The 24,671-nt window shown below is 44.1% G+C and overlaps 2 protein-coding genes across 4 annotated transcripts; one reads left to right on the forward strand and one right to left on the reverse strand.

The window, feature by feature from the left end:
• Positions 1–5: 5 nt before the first annotated feature.
• Positions 6–3,776, forward strand: LOC121572296 (zinc finger protein 764-like). Of its 3 annotated transcripts, XM_045226743.1 has the most exons (5): positions 6–542; positions 763–1,281; positions 1,339–1,459; positions 1,589–2,034; positions 2,351–3,776. In XM_045226743.1, exons 2-4 carry the CDS (start codon positions 1,025–1,027, stop codon positions 1,850–1,852), a joined length of 642 nt encoding a protein of 213 aa, XP_045082678.1. In that variant the 5' UTR covers positions 6–542; positions 763–1,024; the 3' UTR covers positions 1,853–2,034; positions 2,351–3,776. The 3 variants fall into 3 exon arrangements, with proteins under 3 accessions (XP_045082678.1, XP_045082679.1, XP_045082680.1); XM_045226744.1 differs by lacking the exons at positions 1,339–1,459; positions 1,589–2,034 and having other exon boundaries at positions 16–542; positions 763–932; XM_045226745.1 differs by lacking the exon at positions 6–542 and having other exon boundaries at positions 899–1,459.
• A 4,866-nt stretch (positions 3,777–8,642) lies between these two features.
• Positions 8,643–23,853, reverse strand: LOC121572294. The gene is made up of 6 exons (XM_041884323.2): positions 23,787–23,853; positions 22,898–22,984; positions 17,397–17,791; positions 14,279–14,343; positions 13,729–13,886; positions 8,643–12,047 (listed from the first exon to the last, which is right to left on the reverse strand). The coding sequence occupies exons 1-6, from the start codon at positions 23,851–23,853 to the stop codon at positions 9,109–9,111; spliced, it is 3,711 nt and encodes a 1,236-aa protein (XP_041740257.2). The 3' UTR covers positions 8,643–9,108.
• Positions 23,854–24,671: the final 818 nt, after the last annotated feature.

Consider the following 24,671-nt stretch of genomic DNA (forward strand, 5'->3'; position numbering starts at 1 on the left):
GGTAAAATGGATTCACGTAGTCCAAAACAAACCAGTTGCCGAACACATATCAGTTTAGCCTGATAAAGATTTGGTATTCTCAAAGTTTGTCACGTGTAGGCAAAATTGAAGCTACCGACGTACACCCTATATCCTGAGTTTCACAACAACTTTAGAAATGGAGGAAAGCACGTTTACAATTTCATTCCGAAAAGAGCTCAACACGCGTATGGGAACGTTACTCAGTCAAACGGTGGATGAAGTGATCGACGTGATGCAAGCTAGTTTTACACAACTTAAAAAACAACTGAACGACTCTTTACAGATGTCAGCAGAGAAAGTCGTGGTTAATGTCTGTCCATCTCTGAAGTGCCGTTGGGTCGTTGTATGGGTTCTCTGCGAAAAACGTTACTGGCTGTCGAAAAGTCAGGTCGCCGACGTCATTCACCGTGAACGGACCAGTACCGAGGACGGAGAGAGCAGAGTACTTCAGTTAGCGGCGGAAGAAGCTGAAAATGAATTTGTCACTTACGACTGTGATGACAACGATAGCACAAACACAGGTAGTTCATTCCACTCACACACTGAAGGAAGATAACATACAAAAACATTGTCCAATGTGTGTATCTTGCTGCTGTTTAATTGATTGTAATCAAACACACAGTAGACTGTCTTTTGATCAAGTTTTGGGGTACATTTATGAAATGTAGCCCATAGCAAGCCAGGTGATAAAAAATCTATTGCCAAGGTTGACTCTTGCCTTCTTTGGCCCAACAACAACAGGTCACATGCAGACCACGGCTGCCATGGCGATACCAAAGCAGACCCAGATCCACCATAAGGTGGCAGTGGATCAAGCCTCCATCACCCCCCTCCACACATGCAGCCTGTGTGGCAAGAGCTTTGACCGCGAGTGGAAGCTGACGAGACACAGAGAGGGGAAGTTCACGCAGGTACACAATATCCTACCATTGTGCCTTTAAGCAAGGCACTTAACCTCAACTATGGTGCTGCACTGTGGCTGACCCTGTTTGCTCCTCTCAAAATGTGTATGATGTGTGGTTTGAGAGCAAAGCAGAAGACTAATTTCAGATGTGCCAATTGGCTTAGTAACGGTTTCATTGTGTGCCTGTGGCTGGGTAACGCTGCCGCCTGCAGCAGATCTACACCACCCCAGCATGGGTACGGATCAAGACCCCAGCATGGGTACGGATCAAGACCCCAGCATGGGTACGGATCAAGACCCCAGCATGGGTACGGATCAAGACCCCAGCATGGGTACGGATCAAGACCCCAGCATGGGTACGAATCAAGACCCCAACGCTATTCTGCATCTCACTCCTCCCTCTCTCACTCTAGGTGGAGACCCTGTGCCCTCGCTGTGGCCATATGGTTCAGGATGATGCTGATGCACCTACGTGTCCACACGGGAGAGAAGCCTCACTCCTGCTCCGACTGCAACAAGACCTTCCACAGACTGGTAGGTACTGGGTAGACGTAGCCAAATGTTTTGCAACAGTGATTTCAGTTTGTGGTAAGGGTAAGCTCGTTGGAACTAGCTACTGTGAGTGCCAACCTACCTATTCTATTCTTTGTATTTGGCTGACAGGAATCTCTTAAGAAACACAAGCTACTACACCAAGGGGTGAAGGCCTACGCCTGCCCCCGGTGCCCGCGCACCTTCTTCCGTTCCGATGGACGCAAGCAACACATGCTCACCCACCAGCAGGACAGGCCCAAGCCGTGCATGTGCTCGCACTGCGGCAAAGCCTTCTCCAACGCCACGGCGGTCGCCGCCCACGAGCGGACACACACGGGAGAACGGCTGTTCCCGTGCCAGCAGTGCGAGAGATGTTTGCGACCGCCGGTATGATGAGGGCGCACGCCCTGTGCCACCTGAGTGAGCGACCTCACCCGTGTCCCCAGTGTGAGAAGAGCTTCTGAACAGTGCATGATCTGAGGAGTCATCAGCTGGTACACTGTGACACGAGGCCCTTCCTGTGTGAGAAGTGTCCCAAGGCCTTCAGGACAGCCAGGATTCTGCGTAACCACAAGGTCAGTCAAGTTAGGTTGAGAGGACTGGCCCCTGGTTTTGCAGTCAGTATACATGTAGGTAGGAAATACTGTTCATAGGGGTTTGGGGAAGTGTAGGAGAGATGCGGACTCCTGTAATTAGTCTTCACAATACTACAGATATCTTTATTGAATCTATGTATAAATGAATAATTTTCCCTTTAAAAGGTATACTATAGGTATGCTTTGAGAATGATAGTTGTATAATATTAGCGTATAAAAGGACTGCCGATGAGAATGAGCATAGCTAAATGGGTGCTGTGAAATAAACCCATGAAAACATTGTTCCCTGTATTAGGTTCACCACATGGAGGACCGTGACCACGCCTGGGAGGACTGCAACAACACCTTCAAGACACCCTAGCACCTGAAGCTCCACCGCAGGATCCACTCGAAGGACACGCTCTACGTCTGTGGCAAGGGATTTCGCCGGCCCGACCGACTCACCCTCCACCACCGTACTCACGCCGCCGAGCCCAAGCCCGGGAAGACGCGCCACGAGTGTTACATGTGCCCCGCTGGCGTTCACCAAGGAGAGACACCTCACTGTTCACCTTAAAGTGGAGCACGGTGTTGGACCGCCCACCCCCCCGGGTCAAGGTCAAAGTTGAACTGTCATCTGGGTTCGAGCCGAAGACTAGGACTGTCCAGGTCAAACACAAACTGCCTTCGTTCAGATGTGACCTGTGTCGGGTTAGTTTTACAAGTCTGAACCATCTGGATAACCACACCTGTGACGAGGACAGACGGAGTCAGAGAAACAAACAGTTACAGCAGAACAAGAGGATCGCAATGAAGTCAGAGCAGAGTTTGGTGTTGAAAGAAGAAAACAATGTGTTCCTGTCTTATAGACAACTTCTGTCAGTGTCTAGTAGGACACTCCATAGACAACAGCTTGTGTCAGGGCCAGGGAGTGCTGTAGCAGGGAATACAGGTCTAGGACCAGTTGTTAGCCCGCAGCTTGTGTCAGGGCCGGGGAGTGCTGTAGCAGCAAGAACAGGTTTAGGAACTGTTGTTAGACCGCAGCGTGTGTCAGGGCCAGCAGGAAGAACAGATCCCAGGCCTGTTTTAATGATGGTAGCCAACCAGGAAGTGGGACAGCCTCTGACCTTGTTCCAAGCACCTGTTGTGAGGTTCACAACTCCTGGTAAGAGTCACAGCACCATCTACAGGCCAAACAGTGAAACAGCAACATCCTCTAGGACTAGTTTACATGCCTGTGGGATCAGCCACACCCAGACCAGTAGTAGCAGTATCTCTAACCACATCCAAACCAGTAGGGTCACTAGTAAATCCCTTAGCAAAACCTCTAGTGACACAAGTCTCACCTGTAGCAGCCAAACCAGTAGTAACACCACCGGTCACCTCCATGGCCAGACCAGAAGTAACACCACCGGTCACCTCCATGGCCAGACCAGAAGTAACACCACTTCTTGATCACAACTATGGCAGCACCAGTAACTCCCAGGCCTAGAACAAACAGAAGCAAATGTTTTTGTATTTTTTATTGTCAAATAAATCATATCATATATAAAAACAGGGAGGGACCTACCTGAATTTGTCCAATAGAAACTCGTTTATGTAGCTTTTTTTTCCCCAAAACGTTTTGCTACAGTGTGCAACTAATGAATTCACCCATAGCTACTACTCCTCCATGGTAACAGTTGGCTGAAGTAAACCCTGATATGAGGTGTCAATGAAAAGACCCATTGAAGCGTATCTCTCTAAAACAAATTTTACTGAGAAATACCCAAAAGCCATTGACAGTAAGAATGTACGCAGTGATAAATGCTATTTGTATGACCATACAAACTGATCAGATATACTTCAAGTTTCTTTAATCAAGAATAGTCATTCTAACATGCAAACAAAACATTCTAAAGGATGAAGAACTGATTATGTGAACACGTTTAGGATTACAAATGTGTTAGTTTACTATTCTAACATTTAAGCTTTGGGACATTTGATTTAACAGTTATTTTATTGAACTAGGCAAGTCAGTTAAGAACAAATTCTTATTTACAATGACGGCCTACCCCGGCCAAACCCTCCCCTAACCCGGACGACACTGGGCCAATTGTGTGCCGCCCTATGGGACTCCCAATCTCAGCCGGTTGTGATACAGCCCGGGATCGAACCCGGGTCTGTAGTGACCACTGCGCCACTCAGGATTCCCTGTTAACCTCCATGGGATCGGTGTCCCGTATACGGGACAGTTGAGCTAACGTGTGCTAATGTGATTAGCATGACTGTTGTAAGTAACAGCAAACTTTCCAGGACATAGACGTCTTATATGGGCAGAACGCTTAAGTTCTTGTTAATCTAACTGCACTGTCCAATTTACAGTTGCTATTACAGTGAAATGATACCATGCTATTGTTTGAGGAGAGCGCACAACAAAAAAACGTATCACGGCAACTGGTTTGATACATTCACCTCTGAAGGTAAATAATGTACATACAGTGCCTTGCTAAAGTATTCATCCCCCTTGGCGTTTTTCCTATTTCGTTGCATTACAACCTGTAATTTAAATGGATTTTTATTTGGATTTCATGTAATGGACAACAAAATAGTCCAAATTGGTGAAGTGAAATGAAAAAAATAACTTGTTTAAAAAAACTCTAAAAAATTAATAACGGAAAAGTGGTGCGTCCATATGTATTCACCCCCTTTGCTATGAAGCCCCTAAATAACATATGGTGCAACCAATTACCTTCAGAAGTCACATAATTAGTTAAATAAAGTCCACCTGTGTGCAATCTAAGTGTCACATGATCTGTCACTTGATCTCAGTATATATACACACCTGTTCTGGAAGGCCCCAGAGTCTGCAACACCACTAAGCAAGGGGCACCACCAAACAAGCGGCACCATCAAGCAAGCGGCACCATGAAGACCAATGAGCTCTCCAAACAGGTCAAGGACAAAGTTGTGGAGAAGTACAGATCAGGGTTGGGTTATAAAAAAATATCCGAAACTTTGAACATCCCACGGAGCACCATTAAATCCATTATTAAAAAATTGAAAGAATATGGCACCACAACAAACCTGCCAAGAGAGGGCCGCCCACCAAAACTCATGGACCAGGAAAGGAGGGCATTAATCAGAGGCAACAAAGAGACCAAAGATAAGATTGGAGTATCTGTCCATAAGACCACTTTAAGCCGTACACTCCACAGAGCTGGGCTTTACGGAAGAGTGGCCAGAAAAAAGCCATTGCTTAAAAATAAGCAAACACATTTGGTGTTGGCCAAAAGGCATGTGGGAGACTCCCCAAACATATGGAAGAAGGTACTCATAAGAGCGTCTGCTAAATTACTAAAATGTACATGTAATGTACTCTGGTCTGATGAGACTAAAATTGAGCTTTTTGGCCATCAAGGAAAACGCTATGTCTGGCGCAAACCCAACACCTCTCATCACCCCGAGAACACTGTGGGGATGTTTTTCATCAGCAGGGACTGGGAAACTGGTCAGAATTGAAGGAATGATGGATGGCGGTAAATACAGGGAAATTCTTGAGGGAAACCCGTTTCAGTCTTCCAGAGATTTGAGACTGGGACGGAGGTTTACCTTACAGCAGGACAATGACCCTAAGCATACTTCTAAAGCAACACTTAAGTGGTTTAAGGGGAAACATTTAAATGTCTTGTAATGGCCTAGTCAAATCCCAGACCTCAATCCAATTGAGAATCTGTGGTATGACTTAAAGATTGCTGTACTCCAGCGGAACCCATCCAAGTTGAAGGAGCTGGAGCAGTTTTGCCTTGAAGAATGGGAAAAAATCCCAGTGGCTAGATGTGCCAAGCTTATAGAGACATACCCCAAGAGATTGCTGCAAAAAGTGTCTCTACAAATATTGACTTTGGGGGGGTGAATAGTTATGCACGCTCAAGTTCTGTTTTTTTGTCTTATTTCTTTTTTGTTTCACCCCCAAAAATATTTTGCATCTTCAAAGTGGTAGGCATGTTGTGTAAATCAAATGATACAAACCCCCCAAAAAATAAATTTTAATTCCAGGTTGTAAGGCAACAAAATAGAAAAATGCCAAGGGGGGTGAAAACTTTCGCAAGCCAGTAATCTTGCTCTGATTTGTCATCCTAAGGGTCCCAGAGATAAAATGTAGCATAGTTTTGTTTGATAAAATCAATTTTTATATTAAAATGTAGGAACTGGGTTCTACAGTTTGAAGTCCTGTTGTCTCTGGCTCCACACCCACCCCGCCCGGCCATCTAGGTGTGTGAAAGTTAGTGTATAAGCTAATGATCCATCATGTATGACATTCCTGGGAGTGTGTAAACTTACATTTTGTATTACCATGTCGTTTTTGTATGCTCTCTATATTTATGTACTTAAATGTATCAATTGTCAAATTCGGCACATTTGGGCAGACTTGATACAAAATAGTCCAGTATTGCAATGCTTCACTGGATCAATCTGAAACTTTGCACACACACTGCTCCCATCGAGTGGCCAAAACCTAAATTGCACCTAAACTGCAATATTATATTGTGGCCTTTCTCTTGCATTTCAAAGATGATAAAAATAAACTTTTTTGTTGTTTGTATCATCTTTTACCAGTTCTAATGTGTTATTCTCCTACATTAATTTCACATTTCCACAAACTTCAAAGTGTTTCCTTTCAAATGGTTTCAAGAATATGCATATCCTTCAGGTCCTGAGCTACAGGCAGTTAGATTTGGCTATGTCATTTTAGGCGAAAATTGGAAAAAAGGGTCCGATCCTTAAGAGGTTAAAAGACTATAAAGTTACATGTTCAAAGTTTCATTTCTTGTTAGGTCTACAGCTTCGCCATAATCCATTGTGTATGTTAACAGTCTGATTTCCTCCACAGAACCAATAAATCTTCATTTGTTTGTTTCAGCTGCAATATATTTTATATAGTGTTAATTTCTCAGAAAAGTAAATGAATCCTACAGACACTCAAAATTAAACCTTGTTGGTTAACCAATTATATATATATATATATATATATATATATAACATACACACACACTACCGTTCAAAAGTTTGAGGTCACTTAGAAATGTCCTTGTTTTCCATGAAAACATACATGAAATTAGTTTGAAAAGGAAATATAGGTAATTGACAAAGTTAGAAATAATGATTTTTAATATAAATAATAATTGTGTCCTTCAAACTTTGCATTCGTCAAATAATCCTCCATTTGCTGCAATTACAGCCTTGCAGACCTTTGGCATTCTAGTTGTCAATCTGAAGAGATTTCACCCCATGCTTCCTGAAGCACCTCCCACAAGTTGGATTGGCTTGATGGGCACTTCTTACGTACCATACGGTCAAGCTGCTCCCACAACAGCTTAATAGGGTTGAGATCCGGTGACTGTGCTGGCCACTCCATTATAGACAGAATACCAGCTGACTGCTTCTTCCCTAAATAGTTATTGCATAGTTTGGAGCTGTGCTTTGGGTCATTGTTCTGTTGTAGGAGGAAATTGGCTCCAATCAAGCGCTGTCCACATGGTTTGGCATGGCGTTGTAAAATGGAGTGATAGCCTTCCTTCTTCAAGATCCCTTTTACCATGTACAGATCTCCCACTATACCACCACCAAAGCACCCCCAGACCATCACATTGCCTCCACCATGCTTGACAGATGGCATCAAGCACTCCTCCAGCATCTTTTCATTTGGTCTGCGTCTCACAAATGTTCTTTGTGATCCGAACACCTCAAACTTCGATTCGTCTGTCCATAACACTTTTTTCCAATCTTCCTCTGTCCAGTGTCTGTTCTTTTGCCCATCTTAATCTTTTCTTTTTATTGTCCAGTCTGAGATATGGCTTTTTCTTTGCAACTCTGCCTAGAATGTCAGCATCCCGGAGTCGCCTCTTCACTGTTGACGTTGAGACTGGTGTTTTCCAGGTACTATTTCATGAAGCTGCCAGTTGAGGACCTGTGAGGCGTCCGTTTCTCAAACTAGACACTAATGTATTTGTCCTCTTGCTCAGTTGTGCACCGGGGTCTCCCACTCCTCTTTCTATTCTGGTTAGAGCCAGTTAGCGCTGTTCTGTGAAGGGAGTAGTACACAGCGTTGTACGAGATCTTCAGTTTCTTGGCAATTTCTCGCATGGAATAGCCTTCATTTCTCAGAACAAGAATGGATTGACGAGTTTCAGAAGAAAGTTCTTTGTTTCTGGCCATTTTGATTCTGTAATCGAACCCAAAATTGCTGATGGTCCAGATACTCAACTAGTCTCAAGAAGGACAGTTTTATTGCTTCTTTCATCAGCACAACAGTTTTCAGCTGTGCTAACAATTGCAAAAGGGTTTTCTAATGACCAATTAGCCTTTTAAAATGATCAACTTGGATTAGCAAACACAACGTGCCATTGGAACACAGGGCTGATGGTTGCTGATAATGGGCCTCTGTACGCCTATGTAAATATTCCATAAAAAATCAGCCGTTTCCAGCTACAATAGCCATTTACAACATTAACAATGTCCACACTGTAATTCTGATCAATTTGATGTTATTTTAAATGGACAAAAAAATTGCTTTTCTTTTGAAAACAAGGACATTTCTAAGTGACCCCAAACTTTTGAACGGTAGTGTGGTGTGTATGTATGTATGTATGTATGTATGTATGTATGTGTATATCACACATACATATAATTCTGAAATGTAAAAAGTTCTTAAAACTGAAATGAATAGGTTCAGAACAAAAACGAGTCCCATCAGACTTCGGACGGTAAACTAGCTTAAACAACAGTATATGCATACAGTACAAAAAACAGAACTTAAACAATACATGCGTACAGTAGTTATGCAAACAGTTCAAAGAATAAGGCACCGAAAAGGACTTCTCTCTTAATTTAGTTTCTATCTACATACTGAAAACACAGAACAGTAACATGTTCAACAGTCCAACATTTTAACCAAGAAAGGAAAGTCTTTCGAGTTTCAGAGATTGTGTGAAGACTATCACTAAGTCCATCTCATCAACTTGGAGAGAGAGAGAGAAGCCCCATAGTTAAATTTCTGTATTGAGTGACAGTCAGCAAGTTGTGTTAATCATTTCAGACCGTTGTGTGACCCTGTGTGGTCGCGGTCAGGCCGTTATGGTGCAGAAACAGCATCTGGTCAAGGCCCTCTGGAGGGATATTGGTTCTCTTCCTCTGTATCACCCCTCCTCCCTCCTGCAGGAACGTCTGGACAGCACTGCCCGCGACAGCCGGGGCAGCCAGGTAGGCACGTGCTACTTTGGCCAGCAGGGGGAGCTGTCCTGATCTGGCCTTCCACCACTGTAAAGGCTCCACGCCCAGGGTGGCTCCCTTCTCTGCTCTAAAGACAGACAGCTCAATGTCCACCGTCTCTTCCACGGAGGGCTGCTTGTTCTGGGACTGGGAGCTGAACAGGTCCCCTAGAAGGAACTCCATGCCAGTCTGCTGGGACACGGGCTCAAGTTTCAGCTCCATGTTTTCACTCTCACTGTCGCCATTCACAGAGCTACCGGTGGCTTCCTCATCTGAATCGCTCTCTGTTCTCTCTTTGAAACTGACCGGGGTGATCTCCTTCAGCCTTTTGCTTCTTCTTAGGACGTCTCCCTCCATCTCTCCTGATGAGGAGGTGGTCGAGGAGGATCCCCTTTTCTTCTTCCTGCCCCCTCGAGACGCCGCCGCCTCGGCCCTCCTCTGGTCCTCCTCTACGATCCGGACCGCTTCTTTCTTCAGCCAGGCGAAGGTGGTCGCCTGCTCTCTGACTTCCATGAAGCCCAGGCCGTGAAACTGGGGGTCGAGGGCGCACGCTACACACAATACCTGGTTGATCTGGGGGTCGTTGTACCGGCGGGCAAGGCCCCACCTTATCTTCTTTTTGAGTTCCTTCAAGATGGTGGAGTCGTTGCGATGGCGGGGGTGGGGGGCGAAATGTCGGTCGAGCAGGCCGGTGAGGATGGGCTTGACCAACGAGAGCCTGGGGAACGGTTCCTTGGCCAGGGTACGGCAGGCCACGTCTAGGGGTTTCAGCATGGAGGAGAGATCCTCCAACACCTTCCAGTCAGATCGCTTGGGAGGGACGGGTACCGATGAGTTGGAGCCGTCTGTGGTGTCAGAGTTAGCGCGGCCAGCGGAAGTGGAGTTTGTGTCATGGTTGTCAGCTGTTTTCAAAGCCACAGTCGTCCCTGAATCCAAGTCAGTGGGACTTCCTGTTTCTTGTCCAGTTTGAATCTCACTGTCTATTTGTTTTAGTGTCTCAGAGATCATGTTCTGATAGCGGAGGAGTGTCTTGACCACACTGTAAAGCCCATTCCAGCCTGGTTTCCCATAGGCCCAAGACTTCAGCTCAGCCGTCTCCTGCTTCTGTAGGACTAAGATCAGTTTCCTGGCTGGGTGAAGAGTTACCATGTCTTTACCATGGAAGGAGAAGAGGCTGTAGAGAAGGTGTTGGAATACACGGAGGGTCTTTGAGATGATGGAATGACCCATGACTTCCTCTATGCAGCTCTGAACAGCTGTGAAGAAACAGGGTATGGGTGGAGAGTGGGACTCCCCGCTGGTGGAGTTGGCTCGTTCGATCGCTCGTTCCAGACCTGAGAGATCATCAGAGGATATGGAGTCCTCCATCTCCAGGAATGTGGTGGAGTTCGGGTGGTGGTGACGGGCACCTCCACCTCCACCAACCCCTTCTCCACTTCTCTCTCGCTTCTTCGGACCCACCTTCGTCTTTTCCATCTCTTCGCCCCCAAGCAGGATGAAACTCGGCTGAGAGATGTCCCACTCCTGAGCCATGGACCTCACTATAGCCTCGACTACGCTCAGATCCATATCCCCAGTTCCTGTCTCACCCAGACGTTGCGTGGCCAAAGCCAGGTTATGGGAAGCGAAGTCAGCGTTGATGAAATGGGCCCACAGGGTAGCGTATCGCTCCTTGTCTCCCTGCCAGTCATGACACCACACGTCAGCACTAACAGCTACGTGGTGAGATAGTTGGTTCTGGGTCTTTGAGCGGGAACGGGCAGCTTTTCTGGTTGAGGAGCTGGGTTTGAATTGAACTGGAATGGTAGGTTTGGAAGTGTCTTCCTCATTAAACCCAGTGCTGTTCGTCAGCAACTTGGCCCAGTTCTTTCTGCCCTTGGTGTGGACGTCCCTCAGCACCTCCTCTAGTAGAGAGGCTGAAGGAAGCTCCTTGCAGGACGGAAGCAGGGTCTGGATCAGCTGCTTGAAGCCCTCCCCCTCCACTGTATCTGGGGGCAACAAGTCTTTGATGAGGAAGTTAGTGATGGCACTGGTGGTTTGAGTGGTCAAGACGTTAGAGAGCGTTCTCGGTCCCTGTGTAACGGCGGTGGTCGAACCCGCTGTTACAGTATCGGTCACTGCTGAACTGCCGTTCCCACTCCAAGTCCAGTCCTCATTACTGTAGTTATTGTTGTTGGTTCTGTGGGTTGAGGGGCTGCTAGAACGAGGTGCTCTGCCGCCCGTAGTGTGGTAAGGCCTGAAGCGTGAGGACGAAACCCAGGGCTTGTTGCCATCCTTGATGACGTCCCGGCGCTTCATGTGGTGCATCTGGACCAGGTGGTTCTCCAGGTGGGTGACAGTAGCACTGTAGTCCACGTGTTGACCACACAGCTTGCACATTACTTTGTCCTTGTCCAGCGGCTGGCCGTTGGGGTCCGGCTCAAACCCAAAGAACTCCCATACGGGGCTGTTGGGCTGAGAGGGGCACAACAGTTTCTCAGCACCCTTCACAAAGTCGTACTTCATGGCTGTTGACAGTGACGTCTGATTGGTGTTTTGAGGTGGGTTGAGGACAGGGGTGGGGTCAGTGGTATCAGTCTGTAACCCGCTACTGACATCACTGATGACTGGCAAGGGGCTCCCTGATTGGCTGTTGTCTGACCAGCTGTAAGAGCCATTGATGTCTGGGAGACTGCTGGTTCCGCCTACTGGCACAACCTGGATGTCACGGAAGATCCGCAGTAGGATTTCCTTGTCCCCGAATTCACACTTGATGTTCTCACCTGTGAGAGTGAGAATATTGTGTTTAATAACGGTTTGTGTGAGTCAAAATATACAGTACCAGTCAAAAGTTTGGACACACCTATAATTCCAGGGTTTTTCTTTGTTTTTACTATTTTCTACACTGTAGAATAATAGTGTAGACATCAAAACTATGAAATAACACATATGGAATCATGTAGTAACCAAAAAGTGTATTTTATATTTGAGATTATTCAAATAGCCACCCTTTGCCTTGATGACAGCTTTGCACACTCTTGGCATTCTCTCAACCAGCTTTTCAATTAATATGGAATATGGAATGCATTTCAATTAACAGGTGTGCCTTCTTAAAAGTTAATTTGTGGAATTTTTGCGTTTGAGCCAATCATGTTGTGTTGTGACAAGGTAGGGGGGTATACAGAAGATAGCCCTATTTGGTAAAAGACCAAGTCCATATTATGGCAAGAACACCTCAAATAAGCAAAGAGAAATGACAGTCCATCATTACTTTAAGACATGAAGGTCTTAAAGTAAAAAAGACATGCTTTTCCTTCACTCTGCGGTCCGACTCATCGCAAACCATCTCAGTTGGGTTGAGGTCGGGGGATTGTGGAGGCCAGGTCATCTGATGCAGCACTCCATCACTCTCCTTCTTGGTAAAATAGCCCTTACACAGCCTGGAGGTGGGTTGGGTCATTGTCCTGTTGAAAAACAAACGATACTCCCACTAAGCCCAAACCAGATGGGATGGTGTATCGCTGCAGAATGCTGTGGTAGCCATGCTGGTTAAGTGTGCCTTGAATTCTGATTCACACAGTCTCCTCTGAACAGTTGATGTTGAGATGTGTCTGTTATTTCAACTCTGTGAAGCATTTATTTGGGCTGCAATTTCTGAGGCTGGTAACTCTAATGAACTTATCCTCTGCAGCAGAGGTAACTCTGGGTCTTCCATTCCTGTGGCGGTCCTCATGAGAGCCAGTTTCATCATTGCGCTTGATGGTTTGAAATTTGTTCCATATTGACTGACCTTCATGTCTTTAAAGTAATGATGGACCGTTGTTTCTCTTTGCTTACTTGAGCTGTTCTTGCCATAATATGGACGTGGTCTTTTACCAAATAGGGCTATCTTCTGTATACCCCCCTACCTTGTCACAACACAACTGATTGGCTTAAACGCATTAAGGAGGAAATAAATTCCACTAATTAACTTTTAAGAAGGCACACGTTAATCGAAATGTATTCCAGGTGACTACCTCATGAAGCTGGTTGAGAGAATGCCAAGAGTGTGCAAAGCTGTCATCAAGGCAAAGGGTGGCTATTTGAATAATCTAAAATATATTTTGATTTGTTTAACACTTTTTTGGTTACTACATGATTCCATGTGTTATTTCATAGTTTTGCGGTCTTCACTATTATTCTACAATGTAGAAATAAAGAAAAACCCTTGAATGAGTAGGTGTGTCCAAACTTTTGACTGGTAGTGTAGGTAATGCTTTATTTTACAGCTCCCTGATCAGCCCCCCTTTTACTACAAGGTAACAGCGTAATTCCATAATTATTACCCAAAAAGGTACTTCTCCGTCACATGGAATTAATACTAGGAAGCTCCAATTGTTATTAAGTAATAAATAATACTATACCAGTTAATAACGCCTTAGCATGTAATATAATCTTCAGTCGCGCTAGAACACCAAAACGTACCTATCCCTAGACCCAGCATGGCAGCGTATTCCTGGCCAATCCAGACCTTGAGTTCTGTCCCCTCAGGGATGGGCTGGGAGACCCTGTAGAAGATCTGACCGCGGTACTGGAACACGGTCAGGTTGTGTTCCTCCTCGCAGGCAGCACACGCTACATACCTGAACAGGGATGAGAGGCATGACAATGCAGTGAAATTAACATTGTGTAGCCTATGGGGCAGTTTCCCCACAGATTATCTCAATGGAGAATCTCCATTGATCTTGCTTTTTAGTCCAGGATGAATCACTGTCCTGGAAACCACCCCTAAATGTATCAATTGTATATCTTGACTAAAGATGATATGCAAACAGATATGAGATAAATATGAAATAGGGATGTCTGTTTGGACATTAGAAACATAAATGACTAAATAAATGACATTGTTATATTCATTGGGTTAACTAATAAGATCACTAAAAGGAATACATGTTTGAATTGAAAAGGTTAAACAACAGATCACTAACAACCTGAAAGACTAAATGCAGACATTGTTTCAAACATAACTTCTCACCTCATCCAGTTTGATTTGTTTTCATCCGAGGCATCTACGAAGTAGTAGGAATCATTTTCTTTGATCTGGGAACAAGAGGAGATAATCAATTATTAGCTGATTAGAAGACCAAACTGAACACATTTTCATCTAGTTTACAGTGTATAGGTCAGCCTTTATCTATCAAGACTATACAATACTGAACAAAAATATAAATGCAACATGTAAAGTGCTGGTCCCATGTTTCATGAGCTGAAATAAAAGATCCCAGATATTTTTCATACGCACAAAAAGCTTATTTGAAAAAAAAATGTGTGCAGAAATGTGTTTATATCCCTGTTAGTGAGCATTTATCCTTTGCCAAGATAATCCATCCACCTGACAGGTGTGGCATATCAAGAAGCTGATTAAACAGCATGATCATTACACAGGTGCACCTTATGCTGGGGACAATAAAAGGCCACTCTAAAATGTGCAGTTTGCCACAGATGTCTCAAGTTTTGAGGGAGTGTGCAATTGGCATGCCGACTGCAGGAATGTACACCAGAGCTGTTACCAGATCATTTAATGTTAATTTCTCTACCATAAGCCGCCGCCAACGTCATTTTAGAGGATTTGGCAGTACGTCCAACCGGCCTCACAACCCGCAGACCATGTGTCACCACGCCAGCCCAGGACCACCACATCCAGCTTCTTCACCTGCGGAATCCTCTGAGACCAGCCACCCGGACAGCTGATGAAACTGAGGTGTATTAATGTCTGTAATTAAACCCTTTTGTGGGGAAAAACTATTTCTGATTGGCTGCGCCTTGCTCCCCAGTGGGTGGGCCAGTCTCCCAAGAGGCCCACATGCCCAGCCATGGCTGTGCCACTGCCCAGTCAGGTGAAATCCATAGATTAGGGCTTAATTTATTTATTTCAATTGACTGATTTCCTTATATGAACTGTAACTCAGTAAAATCATTGAAATTCTTGCATGTTGCGTTTATAATTTTGTTCAGTATACATCTATCCTGATACACCATCCTGATCTCACAGCTTCTATATTCTGTTACACAGCTTACAGCGGTTTCAGAAAGTATTCACACCGTTTACTTTTTCCAAATGTTGTTGTTACAGCCTGAATTTAAAATGGATTAAATGTGGATGTTTAGTCACTGGCCTACACACAATACCCCATAATGTCAAAGTGGAATTATGTTTAGACATTTTTACAAGTTAATACAAAATTTGAGCTGAAATGTTTTGAGTCAATAAGTATTCAACCTTATGGCAAGCCTAAAATTCATGAGTACAAATTTGCTTAACAAGTCACATAATAAGTTGCATGGACTCACTCTGTGTGCAATAGTGTTTAACATGATTTTTGAATGACTACCTCATCTCTGTACCCCACACATAAATATATGCCTTGCAAAGGGAACCTATTGGTAGATGGGTAAAATAAAAAGCAGACATTGAATATCCCTTTGAGCATGGTGAAGTTATTAATTACACTTTGGATGGTGTATCAATACACCAAGTCACTACAAAGATACAGGCGTCCTTCCTAACTCAGTTGCCGGAGAGGAAGGAAACCGCTCGTGGATTTCACCATGAGGCCAATGGTGACTTTAAAACAATGACAGAGTTTAATGGCTGTGATAGGAGAAAACTGAGGATGGATAAACAACATTGTAGTTACTCCACAATACTAACCTAATTGACAGAGTGAAAAGAAGGAAGCCTGTACAGAATATTCCAAAACATGCATCCTGTTTGTAACAAGGCACTAAAGTAATACTGCAAAAAAAATGTGGCAAAGCGATTCACTTTTTGTCCTGAATACAAAGTGTTATGTTGGGGGCAAATTCAAAACAACACATTACTGAGTACCACTCTCCATATTTTCAAGCATAGTGGTGGCTGCATCATGTTATGGGTATGCTTGTAAATGTTGCACAATCCAGGTGTGGAAAGCTTTTAGAGACACCCAGAAAGACTCACAGCTGTAATCACTGCCCAAGGTGCCTCTACTCAGGGGTGGGAATATTTATGTAAATATTTCTGTATTTCATTTTCAATACATTTGATAACATTTCTAAAAACACGTTTTCACTTTGTCATTATGGGGTATTATTTGATTTCTGGCTGTAACAACAAAATGTGGAACAAGTCTAGGGGTATGAATACTTTCTGAAGGCCCTAAACCTATTCTGTTACACAGCTTCCATATTCAGTTACATAGCTTCCATATTCAGTTACACAGCTTCCATATTCAGTTACACAGCTTCCATATTCAGTTACACAGCTTCCATATTGTAATGAAACAGGCAGGTAGTGCGGCTCGAACCCTCAACCTTCTGACCCGAAGGCCAGCGCGCCATCGACTGTGCCACAAAAGCATGCTGAAGTGGCAGAGTCGATATCCACGGTGATAAACCAGGGTTGCTACAATATTCTGTTCAAATGCTTATCTATTCTGCACAGCGAATGGAATCAGGCTAATATCCATCTGTCCATACTGACAGCCCAGGCTAATATCCATCTGTCCATACTGACAGCCCAGGCTAATATCCATCTGTCCATACTGACAGCCCAGGCTAATATCCATCTGTCCATACTGACAGCCCAGGCTAATATCCATCTGTCCATACTGACAGCCCAGGCTAATATCCATCTGTCCATACTGACAGCCCAGGCTAATATCCATCTGTCCATACTGACAGCCCAGGCTAATATCCATCTGTCCATACTGACAGCCCAGGCAGGCTAATATCCATCTGTCCATACTGACAGCCCAGGCTAATATCCATCTGTCCATACTGACAGCCCAGGCTAATATCCATCTGTCCATACTGACAGCCCAGGCTAATATCCATCTGTCCATACTGACAGCCCAGGCTAATATCCATCTGTCCATACTGACAGCCCAGGCTAATATCCATCTGTCCATACTGACAGCCCAGGCTAATATCCATCTGTCCATACTGACAGCCCAGGCTAATATCCATCTGTCCATACTGACAGCCCAGGCTAATATCCATCTGTCCATACTGACAGCCCAGGCTAATATCCATCTGTCCATACTGACAGCCCAGGCTAATATCCATCTGTCCATACTGACAGCCCAGGCTAATATCTATCTGTCCATACTCACAGCCCAGGCGTATTTGAGGCAGCTCAGAGGGCCGCGGGTCAACTCTCCCACGAAGGGTCCAAACGTCCACCCCTGCTGCAGTGACAGAGTCTTGGCAAACACCCCCGCCTCTTCCTCCTCCGCTGACCCCCCAGGCACAGGCCCACTGCCCCACCTCCGTAGGCTGAGGCACGGGGGGATGGATCCCACTGCACGGGCGTCACCGCCCTCCAACCATGGCTCACCGCAGACCACCGTGTCTGGGATGAAGTGAAGCGGTCTGTCGTTACCGTGGCCAACGCCGAAGTTACCATGGCCACCGCCGAAGTTACCATGGCCACCGCCGATGTTGCCTTGACCACTGAAGTTGCCTTGGGAACCATTGTCGTTGATGTAGTGTTGACTCTGCTCTGAACCTGTGTAGAGGTGGAGGGGGAATTAGAATAAGCTGCCTGGACTGTGGCTGGAGGAAAAAGCACACCTGAATTAGGCTGGCAGCAGGACACCTCTGCTCTCTTCTCCCAAATCTAAATATAAAATGAGTAGAATATGAGCAAGCAGACTGCAGTTTCTTTCTCTCTCTTACACACTAGTGATGGGGAACATATAATATATATATATATCTATCTCGAGATATTATTTGACGATATCGCAATATTATTTTTGGATAATATCGCAATATTATTTTTGCGCTGTCAGCTGTGCCTGCACCAAAACTCCAGTATTTTTCCTTCATAGCTTGTTCTCCATATTTTCAAAAATAATGAGCAAATTTGTTTTCAGCACTATTTCCATGACTGATCAAAACTTGTTTTTTCATGGCTCTCTCTTGCCACTTTGCAGCAAAATGTAAGCAATATGTTTGTAACATCGAATCGCGATACATATAGAATCGCAATACATATCATATTGGCACCTACAGTTGAAGTCGGAAGTTTACATACACTTAGGTTGGAGTCATTAAAACTCGTTTTTCAACCACTCCACACATTTCTTGTTAACAAACTATAGTTTTGGCAAGTCGGTTAGGACATCTACTTTGTGTACGACACAAGTAATTTTTCCAACAATTGTTTACAGACAGATGATTTCACTTATAATAGGCTCTATGCACGCATCACTTCCGTATTGGTGTAAGGATGTTTGGGCATTTACGGGTACCAGAAAAAAACATTAGACAGTGACAGTAGACCGTTATGATGGCAGAGATGACGTTTACAAGGTGTTTGCTGGAGTTGCCTAAAGTATCTGTTAATGATATACGGAGGGTCGTCCGGACATCCAGTACGACACCACGTAGCAAACTGGATAAAGGCTTCAAATGTTACGTTTCTTATTTTCTTTGCAACTTTGAAGGTAATATGCTAACGCTAGCTAGCCTGAGCTAGAAGCCTTGCTTTGGTGTTTTAAAGTCATGACTCCATCCTGCTTCAGGTTAATCATGCTTTAAATAAAGTTTAATCATGTGTATATACCTCTCACTTCATGTGTTTGTACTTTTATGAAAGTATCAGGTAAAAACTGGGCTACAAATGAGATCTCTGTGAGAGCCCACTGCTACCGCTCAATGAAGAAACTAAAGCCACCATACCAGCTGAGAGTAGGACTAGATTAAGTGACACGTTCAAAGTTCTGTTGAACTTGTTCAAGGTTCCGTTCAACACGTTTTACTCGTTTAATATGTTACCACAGCTTTGATTGCCATTGCTAAGAGAACACTTTAGAACTTTAGTGGTTTTCACGATAGCCGAACAGTGGTAGCCTAATACAGACCAGGGTAGCTGAGTGGGAATTGCCATGCTTTGTTGTTGGGTCTGTTGTAAACAAATTGGAGTTTGGTTTGAAATGTAAACAATAATGAGATTACTACTTTTTCCTGACTTGATGACTGCAATGACAGTAACATATTCCACTCAGCTATTCTTCAAACTGCTGATGTTCTACTCAAAACTGTCCTGTCATCTTTACTTCTTTCTTTATAAACATATGGCCCAACTTCCTTGCTTTTGTACTTGATGTTTCTACTGTTCAAGAGGAATTAGGAGCAAAACCTTCACTCTACTGTTGTTATTGGTACTAGGCTACACTGTTGCACCACACACCTACTGCTCTGCCAATACTGTTTGAAGGTAGGTAAATGGCACAAGACAATAGCCAAGTGGTGCAAGACAGTAGGAAAGTGATGCAGAAAACACAAAAGTGACACGAGACAGTAGATAAGTTGCTTACACCAGTAAAAAGTAGAAAGAACAAGTTTTGCTCCTACTCCTGCTGCTGTAGACCCTCGTCTTTCAAAACCCATTAAATTATGCTTCTGTGTATTTCAGATGACATTGCGTGATTCACAGCCAGTTGTGCTTGTTAAAAGCTACTGTTCCTGTGTGGCTGGGTGTGGGATATGCAATCATTTGGTTGCATTACTATATCAGACTGCCCATTACTCTGAATGTGGCATGTCTGTCGTCCCTCCTGTACTTTCGTGCACTGAAACAGAGCAGGAGTGGCATAAATCACGAACAATGGTTTGTATCATTTCAACACCAGACAGTTGTGTCACATGCATACTAGCATCTCTCCTAATCTCCATCTCATAAATAAATAGGGAGTGAAGCCAGGACCTGTGGATGCCATGGTTGTAGTGAAGCCCAAACCAGATGCTACTCCGGCAAGCGGAATTAGGTATGCAGAGTCCAATTAAATAGGCAGACTACAATGTGTTGCGAAATAAATGTTATTAATCATTGAACCATTGAAACAGCACTGGAACAGCTCCCTTCTTCAGACGTCTGCGCCCAGCTGGAGTCGGAGGCTCTATCACATCTTCACTTAGAAAGTGTCGGCTGCAGACTCGTGTGTTTGTTGTAAGAAAGTTGACTCGTTCGAATGTTAATCACCCACCGTTTATGTAATTCACTGTCTTTGGGAAAAGTAAAAAAACTAACAGAAGAATTGCATCTGGCAGTCACTGTACATTGCGGCACACAGCAGTGATGGCTGGAAGAGCTGTCATCCCGTTTTTGAAAGGACACTTTCGTACGTTTACACGTCATCGTATTACAAGTAAAAACATTAACATAAACAACGACGAAAATTAACCGTTTCGGATGTTTTTGACGACAAGCATTCAATGCTAGCATACGGTAGCACAGCATTCTACCATACCCGGAGGTTTACATCCATCCTGAGATTTAACCGGAAATACGTCATGCTCGCCTGTGCATATCGCCTATTCACTGTATCACAATTCCAGTGGGTCAGAAGTTTACATACACTAAGTTGACTGCGCATTTAAACAGCTTGGAAAATTCCAGAAAATGAGGTAATGGCTTTAGGAGCTTCTGATAGGCTAATTGACATAATTTGAGTCAATTGGAGGTGTACCTGTAGATGTATTTCAAGGCCTACCTTCAAACTCAGTGCCTCTTTGCTTGACATCATGGGAAAATCAAAAGAAATCAGCCAAGACCTCAGAAAAAAAAAATGTTGACCTCCACAAGTCTGGTTCATCCTTGGGAGCAATTTCCAAACGCCTGAAGGTACCACGTTCATCTGTACAAACAATAGTACGCAAGTATAAACACCATGGGACCACGCAGCCATCATACCGCTCAGGAAGGAGACGTGTTCCGTCTCCTAGAGATGAACGTACTTTGATGCGAAAAGTGCAAATCAATTCGAGAACAACAGCAAAGGACCTTGTGAAGATGCTGGAGGAAACGGGTACAAAAGTATCTATATCCACAGTAAAACAAGTCCTATTTCAACATAACCTGAAAGGCCGCTCAGCAAGGAAGAAGCCACTGCTCCAAAACCGCCATAAAAAAGCCAGACTACGGTTTGCAACTGCACATGGGGACAAAGATCGTACTTTTTGGAGAAATGTCCTCTGGTCTGATGAAACAAAAAAGGAAAAAGGGGGTCACTTGTAAGCCGAAGAACACCATCCCAACCGTGAGGCACGAGGGTGGCAGCATCATGCTGTGGGGGTGCTTTGCTGCAAGAGGGTCTGGTGCACTTCACAACATAGATGGCATCATGAGGAAGGACAATTATGTGGATATATTGAAGCAACATCTCAAGACATCATTCAGCAAGTTAAAGCTTGGTCGCAAATGGGTCTTCCAAATGGACAATGACCCCAAGCATACTTCCAAAGTTGTGACAAAATGGCTTAAGGACAACAAAGTCAAGGTATTGGAGTGGCCATCACAAAGCCCTGACCTCAATCCTATAGAAAATGTGTGGGCAGAACTGAAAAAGCTTGTGCGAGCAAGGAGGCCTACAAACCTGACTCAGTTACACCAGCTCTGTCAGGAGGAATGGGCCAAAATTCACCCAACTTATTGTGGGAAGCTTGTGGAAGGCTACCCGAAACGTTTGACCCAAGTTAAACAATTTAAAGGCAATGCTACCAAATACTAATTGAGTGTATGTAAACTTCTGACCCACTGGGAATGTGATGAAAGAAATAAAAGTGAAATAAATCACTACTATTATTCTGACATTTCACATTCTTAAAATAAAGTGGTGATCCTAACTGACCTAAGACAGGGAATTTTTACTAGGATTAAATGTCAGGAATTGTGAAAAACTGAGTTTAAATGTATTTGGCTAAGGCGTATGTAAACTTCCGACTTTCAACTGTACATATGGTGATTATATCGTATGGCGAGGTCCCTGTCAATTCCAAGCCCTAACACACACACACATCCTGTGCAAATAACTTGCCTATTACACACCTGATGTCTCTGATGATTGATGCATGGAGGCTCCAACACCACCATACATGAGTTGATAAAACACAGCAGGGTGGTGAACCCTTAAATGTGATCTCAGGTTGGTCGGGCTCCCAGTTTTGCACGGAACTATCCTTCGGCACAACCGACACACGGCCTCCTCCTTATTTTCAGGCTCCCCTTTATCGTTTGGTTTTACACCAAAATGAACCCAGACTGTAGATGTAGCTCTCTTCTTTGAGACTAGATCCATCGTTCAATGGCTCTTCAAATTTGCTAGTTAGCACAGTGAAATAGGTTTACCTGGGTGCCACGATATAGCCTAAAGATCAGGCCTAACGATGATGAAATCCTAATCGGTTATCGATTTACACACAATAGTTACCAATATAGAATGTTTACAGAATATACCGCGTCTGTATATTTTACTTAATTGCCAACAAATTCAGCAATATATCTGACGAACAACATGTTAATGTGTCCGATATCAGTGACCCTTGATGGCGATATCCGATACTTCTTTCTCATCGAGGAGGACAGAGTTTGACTGACATTGCTGGTTGACCAATCACATTCAGGCGTTTTGGTGCGTTAGCAAATCATCTTCGAGTATTGAGTTGTATATAATGCACATCATGTATGGCAGCGAGTGAAAGTGAGAGAGAAAAATCGACAATAATATGTCTTGAAAAAAAGCACAAAAGCATAGGCTACAATTCTAAAAACGTTTGACTGTAGGCTACATTCAATCTCAAATGCAAATGATTTGCAGCAGCGCAGACTCACCTGATGGCTCAAAATAGTACCCATGCCCAGACGTTGCCGATATAAACTCAGAAAATATATCAGGGATGTCGTAGTCGCAGGTGATGTCTTAGATTGCTCGTGTTTCCACCTTTGACAAAAACAATCCTCCGGCATAACCGGCAAACCGCCTCATCAATATTCTGAGGCTCTCCTTTCTCGTTTGGCTTAAAACCAAAATGCACCCAAATTGCGGATTTGACTTTGGGTTTAGAGACAAGATCCATTCTCACGACCGACCATTATAATCTACGAGTAGAAGTAGCCTACACTCGGTCGAGGGCTGGTCTTTCTATCTGGGTGCGCTTGTTCTGCTGACCGCCCAGTAGCCTACCCCGGCGTAGCGTGCGTGCACTCGATATACCGGGCTCAACCTCGCAACAGACACCAAATGTGCAGTTCTTTTTAAAAAAAGTGAGAAAAATATTTATTCAAGTATTTAAATATCTAGTACTAAGGATGGGCTGCATGGAAATGTAGGAAGACAACTCTACAAAGATTGTTGCGGTATACCACTGGCCTATGCAAAATGCACAGCATGGCAGCGAGTGAAAGTGAGAGAAAAGAAATCGTCACTGGGTAGTCATCGGGAAAACACATCGTAGCCTACAGTTCTAAAAACGTTAGGAATTCAAACTTTGAATGTAGATTTCAATGCCAGTGCAAATGACTTGCAGCATAGCAGACTCACCTAATGGCTCAGAGAAGTAGTATCCATAACCAGACGTTGCCGATATAAACTCAGAAAAAACAGTAGGGTGTTTTAGTCTCAGATGATGTTTTAGATTGCTCGTGTTTCCACTTTTGGCACAAACAAACCTCCGGCATAACCTGCAAACTGCCTCATCAAGATTATGAGGCTCTCCTTTACCGTTTGGCTTAAAACCAAAATGCGCCCAAACTGCAGCTTTGACTTTGGGTTTAGAGACTAGACCCATTCTCACGGCTGACCATAGCCTATATATAATAATAAAGGCGTCCGCACGCTTCCCAGCCGAAACAGTTCGGAAGAGTGGTGCATATATTATGACGACATTTTGTGACGTTTTGGACTTCGGCGAAGGTTTCTTTCGGCTATTCGGGCACACAACATTTTTTCTGGAGGCAAGCGGAAGTTCAGAGCCGAAGGCTATGTACGCCCCTTCCTCGGTGATTGGTCAACAGTAGGGACTCGTCAATCAAGTATTTGTTGTCGTTTAACGAGAGACGACTCGTTTCACTCACTTTTGTTCATTGAAAAATACTGCACCATACATCTTAGTTAGATGTAAAATTGCGCGACTAAGATCTCTTCGACAAAAACATCTAAATGAATGACACATTTCTTGAGTTATTTTAGATTAATGTCTGACTATTTTGAGGAAGTACTGGCTACCGCGTCTCAAAATGGACAAACAGTACTATTGCCGCTTTTTTCTCGGTTTTCAAGCGAAGACATTTTAAGAGAGTATGCCAGCGCATTCCTTCCGTTCGGCTAGCCGAGTTTGGCTAAGCGCCAGCCGAACTGAAGCATGCCGAGGCCTTTATTGTTAGCATACGCTCTGTGTGGATGCGCTTAAAGGTGTAATTCACCCAAATTACAAAATGACATATTGGTTTCCTTACCCTTTAAGCATTCTATGGACAAAGTATGACAGCAATCTTTGGTTTAGTTTATCTGGCACCGTTTCCAAATGCTAACGTTTTAGCATTTGTGTCCAAAATCCCATTCAAGACTTTGTGGTATAAATCCAAAAGTATCAAAATTGATTGTGAA

The sequence above is a fragment of the Coregonus clupeaformis genome, chromosome 18 (genome assembly GCF_020615455.1).
Source record: "Coregonus clupeaformis isolate EN_2021a chromosome 18, ASM2061545v1, whole genome shotgun sequence".
Taxonomy (NCBI): domain Eukaryota; kingdom Metazoa; phylum Chordata; class Actinopteri; order Salmoniformes; family Salmonidae; genus Coregonus; species Coregonus clupeaformis.